The 20,403-nt window shown below is 30.6% G+C and overlaps 2 protein-coding genes across 3 annotated transcripts; one reads left to right on the top strand and one right to left on the bottom strand.

The window, feature by feature from the left end:
• The first annotated feature begins 1,668 nt into the window (after positions 1-1,668).
• Positions 1,669-8,599, top strand: LOC146535426 (calaxin). 2 transcript variants are annotated; one of them, XM_085191385.1, is made up of 5 exons: positions 1,669-1,874; positions 3,450-3,552; positions 4,888-5,150; positions 7,005-7,127; positions 7,569-8,599. In XM_085191385.1, exons 1-5 carry the CDS (start codon positions 1,669-1,671, stop codon positions 7,669-7,671), a joined length of 798 nt encoding a protein of 265 aa, XP_085047511.1. In that variant the 3' UTR covers positions 7,672-8,599. The 2 variants fall into 2 exon arrangements, with proteins under 2 accessions (XP_085047511.1, XP_085047512.1); XM_085191386.1 differs by lacking the exon at positions 1,669-1,874 and adding an exon at positions 2,587-2,680.
• A 98-nt stretch (positions 8,600-8,697) lies between these two features.
• LOC146535425 (epidermal retinol dehydrogenase 2-like) lies at positions 8,698-18,073 on the bottom strand. Its single transcript, XM_085191384.1, has 7 exons — positions 17,988-18,073; positions 12,943-13,081; positions 12,487-12,638; positions 11,823-12,000; positions 11,014-11,199; positions 10,344-10,526; positions 8,698-9,758 (listed from the first exon to the last, which is right to left on the bottom strand). Coding segments are annotated over exons 1-7 (921 nt in total). The 5' UTR covers positions 17,990-18,073; the 3' UTR covers positions 8,698-9,677.
• Positions 18,074-20,403: the final 2,330 nt, after the last annotated feature.

Below are 20,403 nucleotides of genomic sequence, written 5' to 3'. Positions count from 1 at the left end.
ACAATTTTAAGTGTTGTAAGCATCGCGTGGATTACCTAAATAAATGGAAGTACTCATAAATATACGAAGATTTGTGATGATAAAGGTAGTGATCTAAATACGCATCGTAGCCTGTACTTATTGGCTATACATATAAATAAAATTTAGGTACCTGTCTGTGATTTTGGTATACACATTTCCATTAGAGCTTAGGCATAAAATCTTAAGGAAATTATATTTTCCATTTTGTTTACATATAATCATGTAAATTAAAATATTTTTATATTATCAGTCTTTATCAACATTACTATAGAAATTCATCAAAAGCTATGGGTTCGTGTTGTATACAGTGATTAAAGTGCTTCTGGAAGCTGAATTTAAGACACTAGTTAGAATCACTATCTGTTAATATCCGGTTGAATATTAGATATACACGATAGGTTATAAAATAGGGTTGTCAGAATTATAATTAGCTCTTTGTTGAACATAACAATTCATAAAGCCATCATGGCGCAGAGACCCAAGCGAGCGACTCTAAACGCGACGATTGTGGGTTCGATTACTGTTTGGGGGAAGAAAATATTTATTTTTTCATTATTTTACACAGTAGGCAATGCATCGATAATTCTACGGAAAATGGGGAACGGAACAACACGTTAATGGGAACGAATTGTTTTGTTCCCAAGATCTCTCTGTCTAATCTACAGGAGTCTCTGTTCTAATGTACAGGATCAATGCGCGTGAAGCTAAAAAAACATATTTTTTTTTTAATTTTCTTAGAAAAATAAATTATCCATGATTTAATAAAGTTTACTTATTTTGTTTGTGTAAAAGTTTTTGAACAAAATAATAATTGGAGGCTAACATGTGTATATTTTCATAAAGCTAATAATAGTCAAGAAGTAACCATTTCTTTCTCAACTTGGTCAACTTTATAGAGTTTGTAGGTCTTATGATAAAATCCAAAACTTTATCTTATAACCGAAAATATATAAAAGAAATATTTTCAGTCCATTTAAATATATACAGCTGATTTTACTTATTTTAAAAAAAATCTTCTGCCAATCAACCTGTAATACAGATTTACTGTAAGTTGTATGACAAAATACAAACAAAACCTTACTTAAAATAATAATTGTTTAAATTATAATTACAATATACAATAAATTATCATTAAAATACCAACTATAGCAACCCTGTATTAGATGCACCTGTTCTAGTTCATAGTTCGTACCTCGCGCTACCTTTCGCTATGTTAGAAACTAATTGCCGTTTTAACTTTCAACTAATTGTAAGATTAGATTACGATTTAATGATTCAGCTGCTATGTAACATGACTGGAGCTCACGAACCATATACATCGAAGGTCTATACTAATAAATACTTTGTTTTTTTTACATTTCTTAAAAAAAAATCAAATTATTTTTGGATCCCAAAAATTTGATGATGGGGTAGAAAATGAATGTTTTTACTGTGACTGTACCTACTATCTACTCTATCTCCTCTCTCTTCGGAGCTAGATATTACCAACTCTTGTACGTGAACTTAAACCAAAAACAAAATTAATAATGGATGTCAAGTCGTTCTAATTAATTAAAGAAAAAATATGTTTCAATTTGAATAATAGGATGTTCGGAGATTGTTAGTATTAAAATTAACAAAATTATAAAATATACCTACGTATTTAAGATGGCGGACAAGAAAAACCAGCAGATCAGCATGGCGGCAAGTGCTATTGCAATGCGAGGCGTGCGTTTGTTTCTGAGTGCAGGAAAAGCCGCGGCACAACGCCGGGCGTCTCCACCAAGACCTCGTCGAGTTAAAACCGTTGTACCTATTAACAAATTGCAACAAAATGTTATAGAAGTGTTGCTTAAAGCTACAACGTTTAACAAGTAAGTTATTTATATATTTGCATACTTAATAACGATCTTCGCTATGGTGTTGAGGCAAAGTCTGACGTTGAGTTCCGCTAGTCAACACGCACTAATAAAGAGGATTTAAAGCTACTATAGAAATTTTGAAACAAAAAAACAAAATTAATAATTATTTTTCATGTTTTATTATCAATATTTTAACAAAAGTAACAAAATTCCAAGTTTTTGTATGATTTATGATTCTAAAAGCACTACTATGATTAATGTACGAGGAACACAAACACGCGAGAAATAAATTATAATGCAGTAATTTACAGAGAACTAAAGTATTAATTTCTTACTGCTTTAGATATTTTTAATCATACGTTAGTTACAAATTCACTTAAGATACTTTGGTGTTTAGAATCTTTTGATTCAAATTCATGAACTTTTTAATTATTAAAAGTAAAATAAGTTAAATTATTAAAACTTACATAATTTAATAACAAATTAAGCTTATTTCAGTTTATTTAAACACCAATCACGTTACTTGCCATGTTAATACCTACAAAATTCTACCTACAAAATTCTTAAAGATTTGATAAATAATAAATTATAGAAGAACATTCAGATTTACATATAAATTAGTGAGTTGTGAAAATTTGTTACAACTTGTTACGACATCAAACGTTCAGGGCAATTGTCCTGAAAACTCTGTTTATATCACCCTGTATACTGCCAGCCAGTACAGCCAGGCTCGCGTCGGTGGAAGCACGCACCATGCCCTATCGACAGCTCAAGGAAAAGACTCTAGAAACATTGTATAAATCTACGCATTTCACCAAGTGAGTTGGGAAAGAGAATTGAATATTTTTTACTTTTCTCTCATTTTGGTAATTTCTAAGGATGTGATGTCGATTTTCTGTAAGAAAATAGAGCAGAAAAATATAGCTTTTATATTTAATGATTAATTGTTTGAAGAAACTTTTAATAAAGGTACTTTCTTGGCTCAATAGTAGCTCTATTTGATACTTACCTGTCAATTCTGTATGTAGACATAGAAAATGTATTATAATTAATAAAATAGTAAAAAAAAATGAGAAAGTACTGAGCAGCAAAACCCAAATGATATTTTTTTCTGAACAGAACAACTATACAGTAATATTTTCCAAACGTTTATAAAGCAAAATTTATTTAAATAAGATTAAATAAAGCTAGATTTAAACTTTCAAAAAGTCTTAATGATTAGAGCTCTCGAAAAATCCACTATTTAATTTTTTGTTGTAAATATTACAATATTATTTTTTTTATTTTTACCTTTCCAGTTAAGGTAAATTATGTACATAAATATCATATACATTTATTTGGACTTGAACAAAACATTGTAGAAATTGTATGTAAATGAAACTGGAAAGACTAGTAGAGTCTATCTACTGCAAGGTATACCTACGCTACTAAAAATCCATGTTTAATTCGGTTAAAGAGTTTCGTTTGAAAATTAATTATTTGTGTAAATAGAAACTAAATTCCCATCTGTGATTTCACCAAGAAATGCTTAAGTAACTTAAGGAAAACGATTAAATAACTATATTTTTCAATTAATCTGAATCTTAGAAATGAGCTGGAGGCACTCTTCACGATGTATAGAAGATTAGTGGCGACTGCTCAGAGCGCCGCCCCGGCGTCCGTCATCGGTCAGCCCCCTTCTAAAGTAGATGTAAGTCGAAGAGATCATTTATTTTTTGCTAACATTTTTTTTCTTAAGATTTTTTATTTGTTGTTTCAGCTTTATATTAAATTGTAAATAAGAGAATATTTTAAATTTAAGCTTGATAATAAATTTAATTTATAGTAGTTTTATAACGCCGTGTGATTGTCAACACGATGATTGTCACTCGCACTCGGATGAAGTTATATGACTCAACACACAACGTCTTGACAATTTGTCGGAAAATGGAGAGCGGAGTATTTTAGCATTATATTTCCTCTATCTTCCCCGTAAATGCGGGATACAGTTATACAAGTTACAATCTTATCATAATTATAACACGCTATGTACATATATCCCAAAAACCAATCACCTAAATATTATAGTCCATAGAAATTGTGTTATATCTTTTCTACGACTACGACGGAGTTTGTGAATCGTAAAAGGCGAAGCATGTAGTAGACATAAGGACGCACGCAATTCTAAATAACTTTTTGGGACAAATTTCGCTATATTCGTGACCAATTACGACACTAAACTGTAGTCAGACAGACGAACTCCGATTTGTTTTTATTCTAATGTTGTATGTTGCATGTTTCATTCGGGATAGTTTTCTATGGCTTGTCATTATGGCATTCTTGCCATAAGTTAAATAAGTAATAAACGTCAATTGGGAGAAGGCAGAGAGAGTTTTGAAAACAGCTATAGCCAAAATTCAATGAATAATTTTCTCGCTTTAAGCTTGTCACAAAACAAAAGCACGGCGGTGAGTCATACAACACACTATATCTGTGTTGAATGACTCAAAATTAAATTGGTGGCTAAGTGTCTTTTTGTTCTCAACATCAGGTTCCCTCTACTTACCCTGTCTTATGTGGGATATAGAGTGAGTGGAAAGAAAAAAAAATATTTTTCGATTTCTATTTTGCATACATTTACAGCAAACTAATTCAATAAGATTTTTGTTATTATCGCAATGACAAAGACGGAGTTTATTAATTTTCATATTAGAATGACATGACAAATATTATCGTAGCTAGTGCGCTGAAATAATACTTGAACGACGTTGCTTACTATACGGTAAATGATTCCAATACCGTAGTACGAGTAGATAGGTACTGGTTTGTTATCTGACGAGATAGTATAGTGCAAGGCTTTTTAAAAATTTTTTTTCAGCTTTCCGCTATATCCCGCATATATCAGGTTAGGCAAAGCGAACCTGCGAATATAGTGTTAAGATACTCCGTTCTCCATTATGACCGCAATCGTTATTTCCGTAGAGCTATAAAAAATATGAATATTAGATACTAAAAAATAGCTGTTTTTCCACGACCATCTCAACAGGGCATCGATCAGAATACATTTCGCGATGTAATGCACAATACATTCGACTTAGTCACTGAAGATGTGGTATTAGATCGCGTTTGGTTGACTTGGGAGAGAGGTGCCAACGGAGGTGAGGGTGCTTTAAAGTTTGAAGCGTGGGCGAGAGGACTAAGCGTTCTTCTGAGAGGTACTGATGAAGAAAGGCGGAACCATTGTTTTGCTGTATACGATCTGAATTCCGATGGCTTCATTACGAGGGATGAAATGTTTACTTTGCTTAAGTAAGTAGGATATCCTTATCTATATATATAAAAGGACTTGTCCTCACTGACGGAGGTAAGACGCACGCACAGCCGAAACCGCTGATGGTGGGACCGTGAAATTTTTGCAAATGTTTACTTTCTTAATCTGGACATCCACTAAGAAGGGATTTTGAAAAATTTTAACCCTAAAGGGGCGAAATAGGGGTTGAAAGTTTGGAAATGGAATGGAAAAAAATTTAAATCGGCACCGATTTTTATAAAATTTGAAATTTAGATTTTTAAAAGTATTTAATTGAACACATGTTTCATGGTTTTCTTGAATTCTTCCCCTAAAGGTGCAAATAAGGGGTTGAAAGTTTGTATAGAAAAATCTTTGAAACCCCACCGATTATTATAAAATTTTAAATTTAGACTCTTAAATATATTTAATTGAACATGTGTTTCATGGTTTTCTAGAATTCACCCCCTCAGGATGCAAATAAGGGGTTGAAAGTTTGTATGGAAAAATCTTTAAATCGCCACCGATTTTTATAAAATTTGAAATTTAGACTCTTAAAAATATTTTATTGAACACATGTTTCGTGGTTTATTAGAATTCACCCCCTAAATAAGTAAGCGAAGCTGCGCGCGTCCGCTAGTTTTTTATAAAACTACAATTTTCGTTATTGCAAATGATTGAAATTTTTAAAATAACTTAATCTTTTTTGTCGCTGTAAAGTGATGGAAAAATCTAATATTTTATTTTTCTGTCTACAAAAAAATAATGGTGCCTTCTTAATGACTCGCAAGCATGTAAAATTATGAAAATCGGATTGGCAACAAGATATAAAGCTTGCAAATTTCATTTATCTTTATAATAGTTGCACTGGAATGTTAAATAGAAACATCAAATATTTCCTTTTCGTGTGGCTTACGATGTTATAAAACTTTATGATACCTATGGCTTCTATAAACGTTGTATAACATAAAAAAATAAAAATATATACGAGGGGCATTCAAAAAGTAAGTTTCCCTATTTTTTAAATGATGTTAAAAACAATTTTTAGGTTAAAAAATGCATATTTATTTATTATTTGAAACATAAACTATTTTTCTACATAGTCACCTTCGACTTGGATACGTTTTTCATGGCTGTGTTGAAGTTTAAGCAAACCTTCCTTAAAAAAGACGTGTCCTGTTTTACACACACTTTGCGGTAACCCAGTTTAGCTTTTAAGATTGTAAAGATTGGAGTTCGGCAAATCTCATATCAGAAGGAATCAATTCAAGAATATCATCAATAGTCAGTCGTCTGTCATCTTGAATGATTTTTTCAACAGCATCGATAGCTTCGTCCGTAGTGCCTGTTTTTGGCCGTCCTGCTCGCTGTGTCCATTGTACGCCATTGTCGCACATTTGCACACTCATACAGTTATCACCGTAAACTTGCACTAATTTACTGTGAATATCGTTTCCATTTAGTTCTTTAGCAGTAAAAAATCTAATAACTGCACGCAATTCAATATTGGACACGTTTTCCAATGATACCTCCATTGTTGTCAACCTTAGACTGCTAAAAAAACTATTTTTGGTCATCAATATCGGTGCCGATCTTACCAGCAGACCCAGAACTGACACTATGTTCAGTGTGAGCCCGCTACATGGTGCTCATAAAAAATGCCAGACCAGCGAAACTTACTCTTTGAATGCCCCTCGTATAATGGCTAGATTCTTGAGATTAACGCGTACAGCCAAACCTCGTAGCTTCTCAGTTTTATAGCATTAGTATACAATATAGACATGGATATATGAATTTTCTTTTAAATCATATATTCATTTTTAAATCATAATTAACACTTTATTCTTATAAAATTAAATTTTATTATTTTTAAGGAATTCTCTGTTAAAACAACCAGGAGATGAAGATCCCGATGAAGGGGTACGAGATTTAGTAGAACTGGTATTGCGAAAGATGGATATAGATAAAGATGGAAAGCTGTCTATAGAGGATTACAAGTACGTGTAAAATATATTAATAGACTAGTTGCCGAACGCAACTTCGTTTGTGTTGACATTATTACCCTTTTCATTCTACTTCTATTCACATTGTTAGTGAAGTTGAATATTTCAAAGTCAGTCAGTCAATAGAAAATGTCAATCACTTTGAATTGATTATACTGGCATTTCATATACATATATTTTAGCTTCACGCTGTATTCCGCATACAGAGGGAATCTGAGAACCTAGTGTTATTACACTCTGCTCCCATTAAGACACTTCTGTTCCTCATTTTCCCTCAAATTTCGGAGGCATTTCATTTTCTCGAGTGGTAATCGAACCAAAACCTGTCAAGTTTACAGTCACACTCTAGTGCTCCTACGTCATAATTGGCATTTTATTGGCAGTTATTTTATTATTTTAACTTATAAAAAATAACATTTTCTCTATATACAACAGACAAGCAGTTCGACAGGAGCCATTACTATTGGAAGCCTTTGGACAATGCTTGCCATCGAAACGACACGCAGCAGCCTTCTTAAAGACATTAGCTAATAAATAGTTTCTTAATTAATAATGGAAAAAATAATCTATATATATATAAATAATCCATTAACTTTTGAGTATTTGTAGATAAAACATTAACGCTGTCGAATGTCTTATTTTTAAAAGAAATCATTATTGTTTGTATATAACCGTTATTGTTAGAGTATTCGTTTGTGATTAGTGAGGAAAGGAAATTTCTGCCCCCTCTATATAGAACGTTGGCTACGCCTTTGAGCGTCTTAACAACAGTGCTAACAACAAATCAATCTTGCATATTATGAGTAGTCAAAGTAAGCCTTGTTAGTGATTTCAGTCTAGTCAAAATATGAAAAACATGCGACGTATTGTTTGAATGGCATATCTAACAGAAGGGATATTTTTCAATACTGGTTCTGCTAGATATATGGTATATCAAGAGTTAAACGGTATTTAGAGAATGCAATTTTTTATTCATATGAGATTTTTCCGTGGCAACATTTATATAAATGTAAAAATGCCTCTTGAGTTCCATATCATAAGCAAAGCTCCTGCTTTGCAAAAGCTAATTTGGCTTATAAAATTGTAAGGAAACGTTATTTTTACTTATAATTATATTGACGTAGCAACTAAAAAAGAAAATGATTTACGTTGCTTTTGTTTATTGAATCAAGTAGATATAAGTACGAAATGAAAATATTATAATTATGATAAGAAAAATTAAGTACATTTATTACTTTATGAGATACGATGAAACAAACAGATAATGACTCATATAACATTTTTTTATGATACGGATTAAATATTAATATATTATAATTTATTTCATATAAATGAAATTGATCGAAAAAGTAGTCTACGTGGCGCTCCCTAACTCAAGGAGTCATCTAAGGGGGGTCAGTGAAAATCTAGAAGAATCTAGAAAAGTTTAGAAGTAAGCATATATTTAATTTGTAAGTAATGTAGTAGATTAAATTTTCTTAAATGTTTGGATCATCTGTCATATTAGGTATATAGCTAAAATATTGATAAAAGTAATATTAATGTTATTTTTAAATAAAAACAATTTGTTTATCACAAAGAATGTTTATTCGACTAGTTGGTATTAAGAGGTCAACCACACTCACCATACACAAGTTAAAAATAAATAAATTTATAATATAAAAATATAAAAAAAAACAGTACATTTATTGCCATCTCTGATTATCGCAAATCCCAATACTGTCTTTTGTTCAAAAAACACGGTGTTGGGTTACGTGATTATTCCTCAATAAATAAATCCTGGATCTTCACTTTCAGTTTTAGTTATCGTCAAAAACAATTATTATTATATTCAAGTGATAATAGGACCGATATTGTTTACAGATAACAAATGCTTACTAATAATTTAATCATGAATGTGATTATTAATATATTGTAAATAATCCATAAATATTTACTCATCGATAAATGGTACTAGTTTTTTTACGTTCACACTTCTTCAATATGTTTGTATAGATTTTGTATCATCATTCCTTTAATACTTTGTAGGAAGCCAAGTTTCAGAAAATTGCGCAGTTTCAAAATGCGGTAAACCCCGTTGAAAGGTGTAAAGGTGATGAATTTAACATAAAGATATAGTAATTATGTACTAATAAAATTGTTTTCTAATATAAACATATATTTAAATATTGTCACTACACCACTTACCTATGTACATATATATTTATTTAACCCTTGACTAAATACCTACTTACATATTATTTACTAGATGTTCTTAGGCCCGTATTTATAAATAATTTAAAAACGGCATCTCAAGATCAATTTTAAAGTTGAGAGCGGATTATATATACGAGCCAAGTTTGCAATTAACATATATTCGTATCTCAGTATTACAAGATTAACTTAATGTAATACAATTGCAATTAAATTATTATTTCTGCCATTTTTAATATTTCGAATTATAAAAGTAATTGCTTTAACAATTGGTTTATTGTACTAACATTGTTTTCCAAAGGAGATCAAATACGATGATTTTCTTACATTATTTAACAAATATTATGTATTTTAATTATGTGCATCAACACCAGTGTTAAAGAACTCGTTCCAAGCGCAGGCGGCGGGGAATGGCAGCAGTCGGTAAATGTACTGAAATGTAATAATAACCTTCAAATTTATGTAACTTACTTAATTTAAAAAAATATACAACTAAATATTTAAATCGACGACGTTCACAGTTCTTTAGTATAACTGAATTGAGGATTCTGCTACGCCGTAGAGTCAGTAGCCGCTGTACTTACTACGTAGCTTTTAATTAGATTTGTAGATAAATTCAAAAGGGATAAAAAGTATATATAGCATGAGCTACACAGTCTATACAATTTAAATACAACCACATAGTATTTTAATAATTTTTAGCATAGTTTTTTTAATTTCTTCAAGTTTTTGTGAATGTGGAAGAAGAAAAAATCTAACAGAACAAACACAGAAAACAATCTATAGCATTACAAATCTTACGAGCAGCCCTACATATTTTTAGATTATGTTATAAAATATATTTTTTTTTTTACGGAAAAAGGCTCGTTTGCCTTAAACGAGCGTTCGGGTCACCTGATGATGATCACCGCCGCCCACGACCCCGTGTAGCACCAGAGGAGCTACACGGTGCGTTAAGGCCTTTGAGGTGGAGATAGACGCGCTTTAAAATAATGGAATTTAAAGACTAATACTTACTCTATTCATATAATGGAGTTCAGGAGGTATGGTTATTTCAACAACTTCGCGTCTTACAGCATTGATAATCATATCCGCCGCCTCACCCGGGTCCACAACTTTCATCATACTCTCAAAACGGATGCGTGGCTTCTTGCACAGACCAGTGTCTACCATGTAAGGGCAGATTGTTGTGAATTTGATCTGCAAATATTAAAATCTAGGTTTTAAAAATATACCTATTAAGATGAGAATGCTTCTTTCACTTAAATAATTGTATCAACAGCGAAAACATATAGTGTATATTATATTATATAACTTAGACAAGAGTAGCAATTCAAGAGTAGTTACGTTTGCCGACAAGATTATTTTATTTTTATCCTTAAAGAATTATTCATTGACATTTGACATCAATGCGTAGTATGTTAACAAACTAACATTTTAATATGCCATTAAACTGGCACATAGTAATTATGTGATTTTATATTTATCACTTGTTATTGGTGTGTTTTAAGGGGTTACTAGGGGTTACCATACAACAGATATGATTTTTAGAAATAATGGTGCGGAATGCTCTATGCGCGAGTCCTTCTCGCACTTGACCGGTTTTTTAATTTGACGACCCGCGCAAAACCACAAGTAAAAGCTAGTTTATATAGTGTGTATATTATAATATAGAATAAAATCTTACTCCAGTCAATCTTCTAGGGTCTTCTCTCAGTTCTATAGCAAGAGCCTCCATGATACCTCGCACAGCGTATTTGGCACCGCAGTAGGGCACTAAGTTGCTAAGGCCCATGAGACCTGCCATGGAAGACATGGCGACGATGTGGCCGTAGTTGCGGCTGATCATGGCTGGGAGGAAGGCTTGAATCATCTGTATAAATATTAATTTAAAAAATACTTTATTAAAATTGTTATTTAGACTATTCAGTCTTTAAATTTTTGTAACTACTATATTCAGTCTGTGGATGTAAGTTTATTGTTTTTTAGTTAGATCTAGAAACATAACAATAAGATAAAAAGAAAACGTTGTCTTACAAGTTATATTTATTCATTTATACAATAAGTATTTAAGTTAAACCAAAAAAATTGAATGCAGTGACATTTAAACTTAGAATTCCTTGAGATGTTTCAAACGTCAATCAAATCTCAGGATTTTTTAAAATTCAAAGTATATTTTAATGTATAATAATAAATATTTTTAATTTATATACCAGTATATATGCCATCGCAGCGCGGCTGCACAAGGTCGGGCGGCAAAGCCGACAGTTGTGAGTCCGATTCTCATTTAGGGAATGATTTATTTTTATTTCTCACTCTGGTATTAAGACAAATCGTGGTGTTGATTTTCTCCATGCAATATGCAATATCTTAAAAATTGAGACGAAAGGAGAATCCTCCTCTTTCATCTTGAGCTTGAAGCTTTATTTTTAATTTAACATGTACTATAAGTTTAATATTTATTTATATATATTTTTTATAAATTTAAGAACCTACCCAGAGATTACCATTAATGTTGATATCGTTCATTAGCCTGATTTCCTTCTCGGTCTGCGTGAGGACGGGGTTGCAAGGCATTACACCAGCGTTGTTCACTAGTATAGTCACATCACCTATTTCACGTTTTACTTTGTCAGCCAACTCCATAACTGCTGCTCGGTTGGTCACATCGCATCTACAAATTAGATAAGTTTTTGTACATATTCTTCGTATCTTATAAGGTAGAAGGAAAGACGGTAGAGATGCGACACTAAGTTTTCACCTCCGTAATTCTTCATCGTAGTATCTGACTAAGAACTCGACGGCCGTGGGTTGGATTCCCACTTAAGGGGAATAGATTATTCTTATTTCCTCGCTCTAGTAACGATACAATTTGCGGCGTTGATTTCCGCTATTTATCATGCAATTTTTTGAATATGAAAAAAAAATATTTTTGTCTGTAGATATTCATTATGGGTTAAAAACGATGACAATGGATATAATATCAAAAGCACGCAACTTTTTACTATTTTAGTATGCAATAGTATATAATCCTGGTGTTTGGTGAATCACGTAGCCATATAAAACGACCAAAATATATGAGGAAAACCAAATATACGTATTATTTCTGCATTACAATAATAATTCTGAGTAGAAGTACACTAATTCTTTTAATACTAACAAGTATGTATGAATTTGTCCTTTCTCTTGTTGGATCAGTTTCGCAGTTTCTTCGTTTCCTTTAGCATTGATGTCTACAGAGACGATGGTAGCTCCGAGTCTCGCGAAGCGGAGAGCCATCTCCCGTCCGATGCCGTGACCAGCACCAGTTATCTACAGGAAAAATAAATTAATAATTATTACTACGAAATAAAATAATTAGCAAGTATAATATTCAGGAAAATATGTGTAAATATGTAATAAAAAGATAAATAAAATTAAAGTGTTTGTCATTGTGATGTTTTGATTTTCCTTCCAGCGCATACGGTTGTTTATTATATCTAGTGTATTTGAGACTTTACTTTATCCTTTTGTTATATGTCTCTAAAATACAACCTTTTATAACCTATCGTATAATTCAAGCGAAGCAGTATGAGTCTGCTAGTATCTAATAAAAATAAATGAAAACATAACTTACAAGCACAATTTCACCACGAACATCTTTAGGCTCTGGAGGTACGAGCACCCGCCACATACCACGTATTGTTTCATAGTTCACTTTGATAATGGTCCATACCAGCTCAAGCAACAGATATATCACCCCTTGGACATCCGCCCTTAAAAATAAATAAATTATAATTCATAGCAGTTGAAGCATTTATTATTCTTGTACAATACGTACGAACGAACGAAGTAAAAACAAATACGTTCTTACTAAATAACTTAATACCTGTTCTAAAACAAAATACCTGTCCTTTATTAAGATTCGCTGTAATACCTAAAGCTCTTTCAAGTCGTCAATAAATATTTATAAACTAAAACATTGCTGGAAACTATTCAGTGAAAACTTTACTTATTAGATACTTTCTATTTAAAAATTTTGTTAAATTAACTATTAAAAATTTTGAGGTTAGTCGTGGTGCACATCCGAGCGACTGAAAATGCAGCATTTGATTCTTGGGATTCTCGGGAATTAATTATATTCTCATTTCAAATACCGCCTTAGCAAGAGTTGTTAAGCACCCGCTTAAAGGTAGGCACATAAATATTAGGTACATAAAAGTTAAACACTAAGAAAGTCATAAATCACAAAAAACACAGGAGGTATTTTCTTTGTAAAAGTCGTCGAGTTTAGTAGGCAGTTTTCCCTGAAAATCATTGAATGTTAAGGCGATAAGGGTGCAGTAGGACAACGTTCGATTTAAAGTTTACAAGTTTTTATTTCTCTCACTTGACACCAGAAAAAATCTTTACCTTTAAATTTAGTCCACAGTTATAAAAAAAAAGGATTTTTTATTATATTCTTTTTTACAGCAGTAAACATGACAGACAATGTTTTTATAAAAGTAATTTAAATTGCATGTTACAACAAATTGTGGCATACCGTAGAGTAATTATTATAATAGGTTTCAAGAATAACATAAGACAATAAAATCAGTTTGCTAATTATATACTTCATGCATATTATATTACTACACTACTATACTATATTTTACTTTTTCGTTTCATCTCATAGCGATTTTTAATAGTTATATATTTAGAAAATATTAGAATTTTATTTATAGCTGTGCTTCGTAATTTTATAGCCTATAGCACTTCTAAAGAATGCAGCTTTTATACAAAACAAAAACAAAGTAATCCAGAGATCTTAGCATTTAAACAAACAAACAAACTCTTCCGTTTTATTATATTAGATAGATTTTATTTTTGCTACAATTTTACGAAATAATTGTCTTAGTACAAACATTTTCAACGACGCACGTTGTAATTTTTTTTCTCATGTTGGTATTGAAGTCACAAAAAGCGGCATTGTTTCAAAAAAAGCATTGTATAAAAAATATCCAACTATATTACATTAATATAGACAAAGGTTGCTTTATCGTTACAATCGATCTCTTCGAGCAACTTGTGACGCGGAAATGTTTTTCCCTTTGTTATTTGCATTAGGTACTCAGCTTGAATAGTAACGTTTTTTTTTTAAATAATAATATTTAGTAAAATAAAAAACAGAAGTATGGAGCAAAACGATCTCCCCTATCTCTCTTACCTCTCGCTTTTCCTTCATAAATCTTTTGTGCTATTCTTTCATCACTCATTCGTTCGATGTGCTCAAACCACTTGGGCAAATTCTTCTTCATTCTCGCCGTGATATCCTGGCTAGCACCTGCTACTGTGTATATCTCTTAATTGCAGATTTGATCACCTAAACTAACTCCGAATACCCTACGAAGAGGTCGTATCTTCACGGCATTCATCTTTCTTTCATTCTTTTTCAATAACATCCACGTTTCGCTGCTGCATGACAGCGTCGGTAACACATGCAGCTGTGCTAACGTATCGTCTCTGTTACCGACAGCATCAAATGTTGAAATATTTTTTGCTCTTTTTTAAGTATTTATAATTAAAGTTAGTTCATTATAAACTAGGTTGAAGTAAATTACATTTTAAAAATTTAAATACCTAAACTAACTACTAAAAATATTACTAATATTGTTTAAAAAAAAAACGTTGCCAGTTGTTACCAGTTTTTAATCTATCTAGAAGTTAATTGAAAACTTATCTTAATTACTAAGGTCAGTGACCTCGAGGTATTCTAATTGTTTTGGGTACAACTTAGTAACTGATCGTCACAAGATACTAAAAGATAACAAACAATAAATTCATAATTTTCAATAAAATATAAATCAACACTGCACCCGTCGTCTTGAGATATAAATTTTTATTGTCATGGTATTAATTATTTATATTAATTACAACATTATGCACAAATATACCTATATGTTTTTTTTAACAAGCTGTCTTTTGGGAAAACAATTAATTTTATAATTTTGTAACAAATTATAAAACAGTAAAAAAGTACATTTAATATTTTCACGAAAAAATCCTTTAGATTTTTGAATTTGAATGAAATTTTATTTTGTATAGTCTAAGGTCTAAGAGGATCTAGTGGTCCAGCAAAATTATTAGAAGTACTCCGCTGTGCATTCTTACTTTTTGTACTTCAGGTACCTAATCTAACGAAGAAACAAATATAAAATAATTATTATCAAGCAATATAAGTCCAATCGAGGTTATAAACAGTTTTATCATACCGTATCGTTTGTTCATGTTCATTAAAATTCATAAAAATAAAATTATTATAAATTGTAAATAAATATGTTTTGTATATATTGTAGATAGATAAATAAATCTAGTCTTATAAGACTTTATAGCACTATATAAACATACATAGTAATGAGAAGTAAATATCTTTCATCTACCATTTCTATAAATAATTTCTAAAACTTTGTTTATAGAAATTGGATATTTAATATATACTTAATAGCATAGTTTTGTCTATGGTTTATCTGCCAGATATTTAATAACGAAAAAGTTTTATATATATCTGAAGATACTCAAAATATATTTCTATATAGAGAGATGTGTTAACTAAAAATATGTTAAAAACAAAAAATAAATTTCAAATTAAAAATAAGGCAAACAAAAAACAAAAGGCAAACGAGCGTCCGGGTCACCAGAATTTTTCACGGAAGAATATGTAGTAGGTACCTATAAAATAAATATTTGATTTATTTATTTTTTATTTTCCCATAAACATTTTCCCATGATTGTTCAGAACAAAAAAAAATAACGTTTACATTTTACGCTTACATTATGTATATAATAAATATAATTTGAACAAATGAGGATGTCGTGGCGTTACTATACAGTGTCTGACTACTCGGGGGACTTGTCCTGATACATAGATAGCGCGGCGTTGAGTTCCGCTACTCAAAACACAATGTCTCCAACTGGGCGGAAAGTATCGGACGGAATATCTTAACAATATGTTCCCGCGCCTATCCTGCTGTACGAGTTTATACGGGATACAAAGTGAAGCTAATAAAAAATAATACAACACTTTCAGCTTAAATAGACTGTCATTTAAAATTTGATCCGCGTCCTTGTTATAAAGATAAAGTTAATGACTATTTTGTGAAAAAACTCTTATTTTTTTCAATTCCATTGTATATTTTTTTATTTTAAATATTATGCATAATTTAAAATAGGTTCATTGTTTATTATTGTAATCTTTAGTGAGTTATTCAGAATGTTTTGACTTTCTATTGAATAAATAGTAATATTTAATACGGCAATAGGTAGGCGTAATAACTCCTAGTTATCCTCAGAGAGTGTCGCCATTCAAAAACAAGTCATGTATTTTATAATAAAAAATAATAGTAGAAATATAGAATAGGGTATAATAATTTACAAATTGGATAAATAATACAAACATTTGTTAATAACATAGCTTTAAGCCTACTATCGTCTATTACACTCGTATATGTACTCTTGTAGGCCTCTTATAGAGCAGTTTGAGCATCAAGCATGTCATTATTATTTATAACGACTTTAGTTCCACTATATATAAAAATAATTACAGAAAAATATTATAGAATAAGGTAAAGTAGAAATAACACTGTGAATATACAGACAACCCAGTTAATTACATGGTTTCATACATTAGTTAAGTGCTCTACTAGAGTTAAATACGGCCTTCACAACAAAAACTACGTATATCAATTACTGTGTAAAACGTAATTCAAATTAGTAATGAAATAATTGTGTAGTTCTAGCGAGTGAAGCCGCGAACGTGTCGCTAGTCTTCCAAAATTTTATTTAAAAATATTCTTAGGTTCATATATTGTATTTATTAAAAAATACCGAATTATGAACGAACGAACAATAGATTAATATTGAACTTTTGACTTTTACTTACGCCACCGTTATCTATAAGCTTACAAAATAAATACATACAAGTAAATATATGATAAATTGATAATATAACATACTTATGAGCCTCTTAATTATAATGATTATTTTGATGGATGAATTCATTCAACAATTCAATTCATTTCATTCTTTAGTTATAAAATTCGTCGCTTTCCTATTCGATTTTCGAAACAACATTTTATTTATTTATTTGAACAGAGTCTACGAGAAATTATTGTACAATATGAACTTATTGGTAAAATCGATTCATAGATAATATATAACTTTTTTAAAAAATATTTATAATTTTTAAAAGCAATGTTATAAAATGTAAATTTAATGTTAACAAAATTAAAAAATATTTAAGTAGATTGTGAATTATAAACAGATCGTAAAAAAATTTAATACTGTTGAATAGATCGACGGTCCCTAGGTATTAACTATTTTCATACCAAAATAATAGTTATCCATGCGTTTTATAAAGGTTTAAGTGAAAACTACCCCTGTTAGTGGTTCAAAACAGCGATAAAAGATTTCTTGACAATCGAAATTTAGATTAATAAATTGTTACTTTTATTTTTTTTTATTATAATAATTAATTTTCTATTTCAATATTTAAAATGAAAAGTTTGTTTTATTGTCTAATATAGATATAGATAGAATTTTAAGATCTTTCAACATTTTAAATGTAATAAAATCTAATAGTACCTAAAACTTGATTAAAATTATTATTTAAGAAATAAATTTGTCAAATATGTAATAAGTACTTACATGTTTCAATGCGTGCACACTTTACAGTTACTCCTAAAGAAATCCACAGAATAACAGCTGATAATGATAACAAGCGTTTGCCTGTGTAGAGCCTAGTGTTGCAGCTCGGTGCTACTTGTTATTTATTTATTATTATTTTGCGAGGTGAATGATAAATATAAAGTGATTTATATATTTTTTTAAATATTCAATGTTTACGGAAGCTATATTTTTATAGAATATAAAAAAATAAAATTTAATATTTAAAATATGTGTTCAAATTATATTCGATAAATTAATTAAAAAAATATATTAAACGTTTGATATAAGAACATGTGTGCTAATAGTAGGTAACAATTCATACGACTTCTTACATTAGTACAAATAAGTATGTGAAAATGAAATGAATGTGTCAAATGTGTATCTACTAGATATTGCTATTCGAGACCTGTGAAAACAAAAATTATAGCTTATCTGGTTACTAAATATGTACGGGACTTTATTGGTCAGTGGTAAAACTAGCCCTTAGTCACGCGTAGTGCTAAATTCCAATGATTAGGGTGTGAAAAAATGCTTTTCCATGGCTACTATTTACTACGTGGTATTACAACTCAAAGGTGTACCCCTGTTAAAAAGACATTAAAAGACCGGGTCTTAAAATCAAAAATATGAGTTCATGAATCGAAACTGACAAAGAGGATCGTTTACTCGTTTTGATTAAACAAACACATCTAACGTACAAATATATATATATATATATAATCTTATACAAATAAATAAATAAATTGTTAATATTTAACTATATTTTATTATTTTTCCGCACTAGTCATTAATAAAGATTTAAATAGGGTAAACACAGGTCGCATTTTATTCAGTAGAGGGAAGGAAACCATCTAGACGATTTTGGCTTTAAAGTTAATATTAGATACATTAATGCAAAATCGACGTGGAACATGTATTTTTTCAGTTATTTTTTTTCTATTCCAAGTCATATATGTAAGAAGCCAGTCGTGGCGCTGCTGTGCAAGCGTATGACTGTAAGCGCGATACGTCGTAGGTTCGATTCCCACTCGAGGAATTGAAATATTTATTTAAATTTCTATTTCTTCGCTCTCGTGTCATAGCTAAGCGAGTGTAGAGTTCTGCTTTTCAACTCGTAATTTCTCCAGAATTCAACGGAAAGTGGGAAGCGGAGTGTCAATGTATCCCGCACACAGCAGGGTAGACAGAGGGAACCTAGTGTTAAGACAAATCGTTCCCCATTTTTTCTTTATACTATAGAAAACTATTTTAATTTTATTTCACATCCTTAGGACAAATTATGAAAAAAAGTTAAACCGTTTAAGTTTACAAATAGACAAACTTGCACCATATTGGTAATGATAAGGCGAGATAAGGCGTTATTACAGATAACATAGCTGATAGCACACTCCATTACTGAGTACGATCGGGTTAATACTTTAAATCAAGAAAGAAAAAATACTTTGAGTAATTTCTCCCAATATTTTAAAACTATACAGGCTTTTATGCTTAAAAATTAATAAGTAGATATAATCTCAAAAGTTAAAATCTATATAATTTATATTGACCCCCTGATACGACTCCAATTATGTGCGTTTAATATAAACTCAAACATTTGTTTATTTACAGAAGGCAAAAATATTGATTTTGTCATTTTTGCATATCTGTCTGTTTGTTTACCATTAGTGTAAAAATTACTGGACTTATTTTGAGGAACATTTTTTAGGTGATACCAATATAACGGCTTTGAAAAAGTTATTTCTGCTATGTGTACTCTCTGTCCTCAGAAAATTGGAATGCGGAACATCTAATGAAAAGCCTAAGGACCTCGAAGGTAGGAATTCTGGTAAGAGGTCGGCCGCTCTCTATTTATCTAATTATGAAAAATATCAACTTTTACGATTTACTTCGCACGAGTCACGGGTGGTTACTGGCATTAGCATGGTGAGGGTCATGAAGTCAACCGAAAGTACTACTTGAAAATAAAATGGATGAATAGAATAACATTATTTTTAATGCATATGAGGCCTTGAGATGGAACGAAGTATCTTTATTTTAACAAAACAAGGGGTTGAATTCCGTCACTCAACATGCAATATCTCTAAAATTGGGTGAGAAGTGGATAACGGAATGTCATGACACTAGGTTCCCTCTGGCTACTCTACTAAAACAATGTGAAGCTAAAAAAAACATGGGCCTACATATATTTAAGAGCAACGTAAACATTAAGGAAATTTGCCACTCATATTCAAGTAGTAATAATATCATTGTTTATTTACATAAAAAAATATACAGTGTAATAAAAAAAATATCAAATAAGCTTTTATATATATTTAATAAATAAAAAATATATATAAAACAAAAAAAATATTACTTTTTAATTAATAATATATGCAATTTTTACTCATTTTTTGTT

Source organism: Heliconius melpomene, chromosome 10 (genome assembly GCF_056956725.1).
Source record: "Heliconius melpomene rosina isolate 202511_hmr_F chromosome 10, ASM5695672v1, whole genome shotgun sequence".
Lineage (NCBI taxonomy): Eukaryota > Metazoa > Arthropoda > Insecta > Lepidoptera > Nymphalidae > Heliconius > Heliconius melpomene.
Note: the sequence above shows the minus strand (reverse complement) of the source record. Positions and strands in the feature narration are given on the sequence as shown.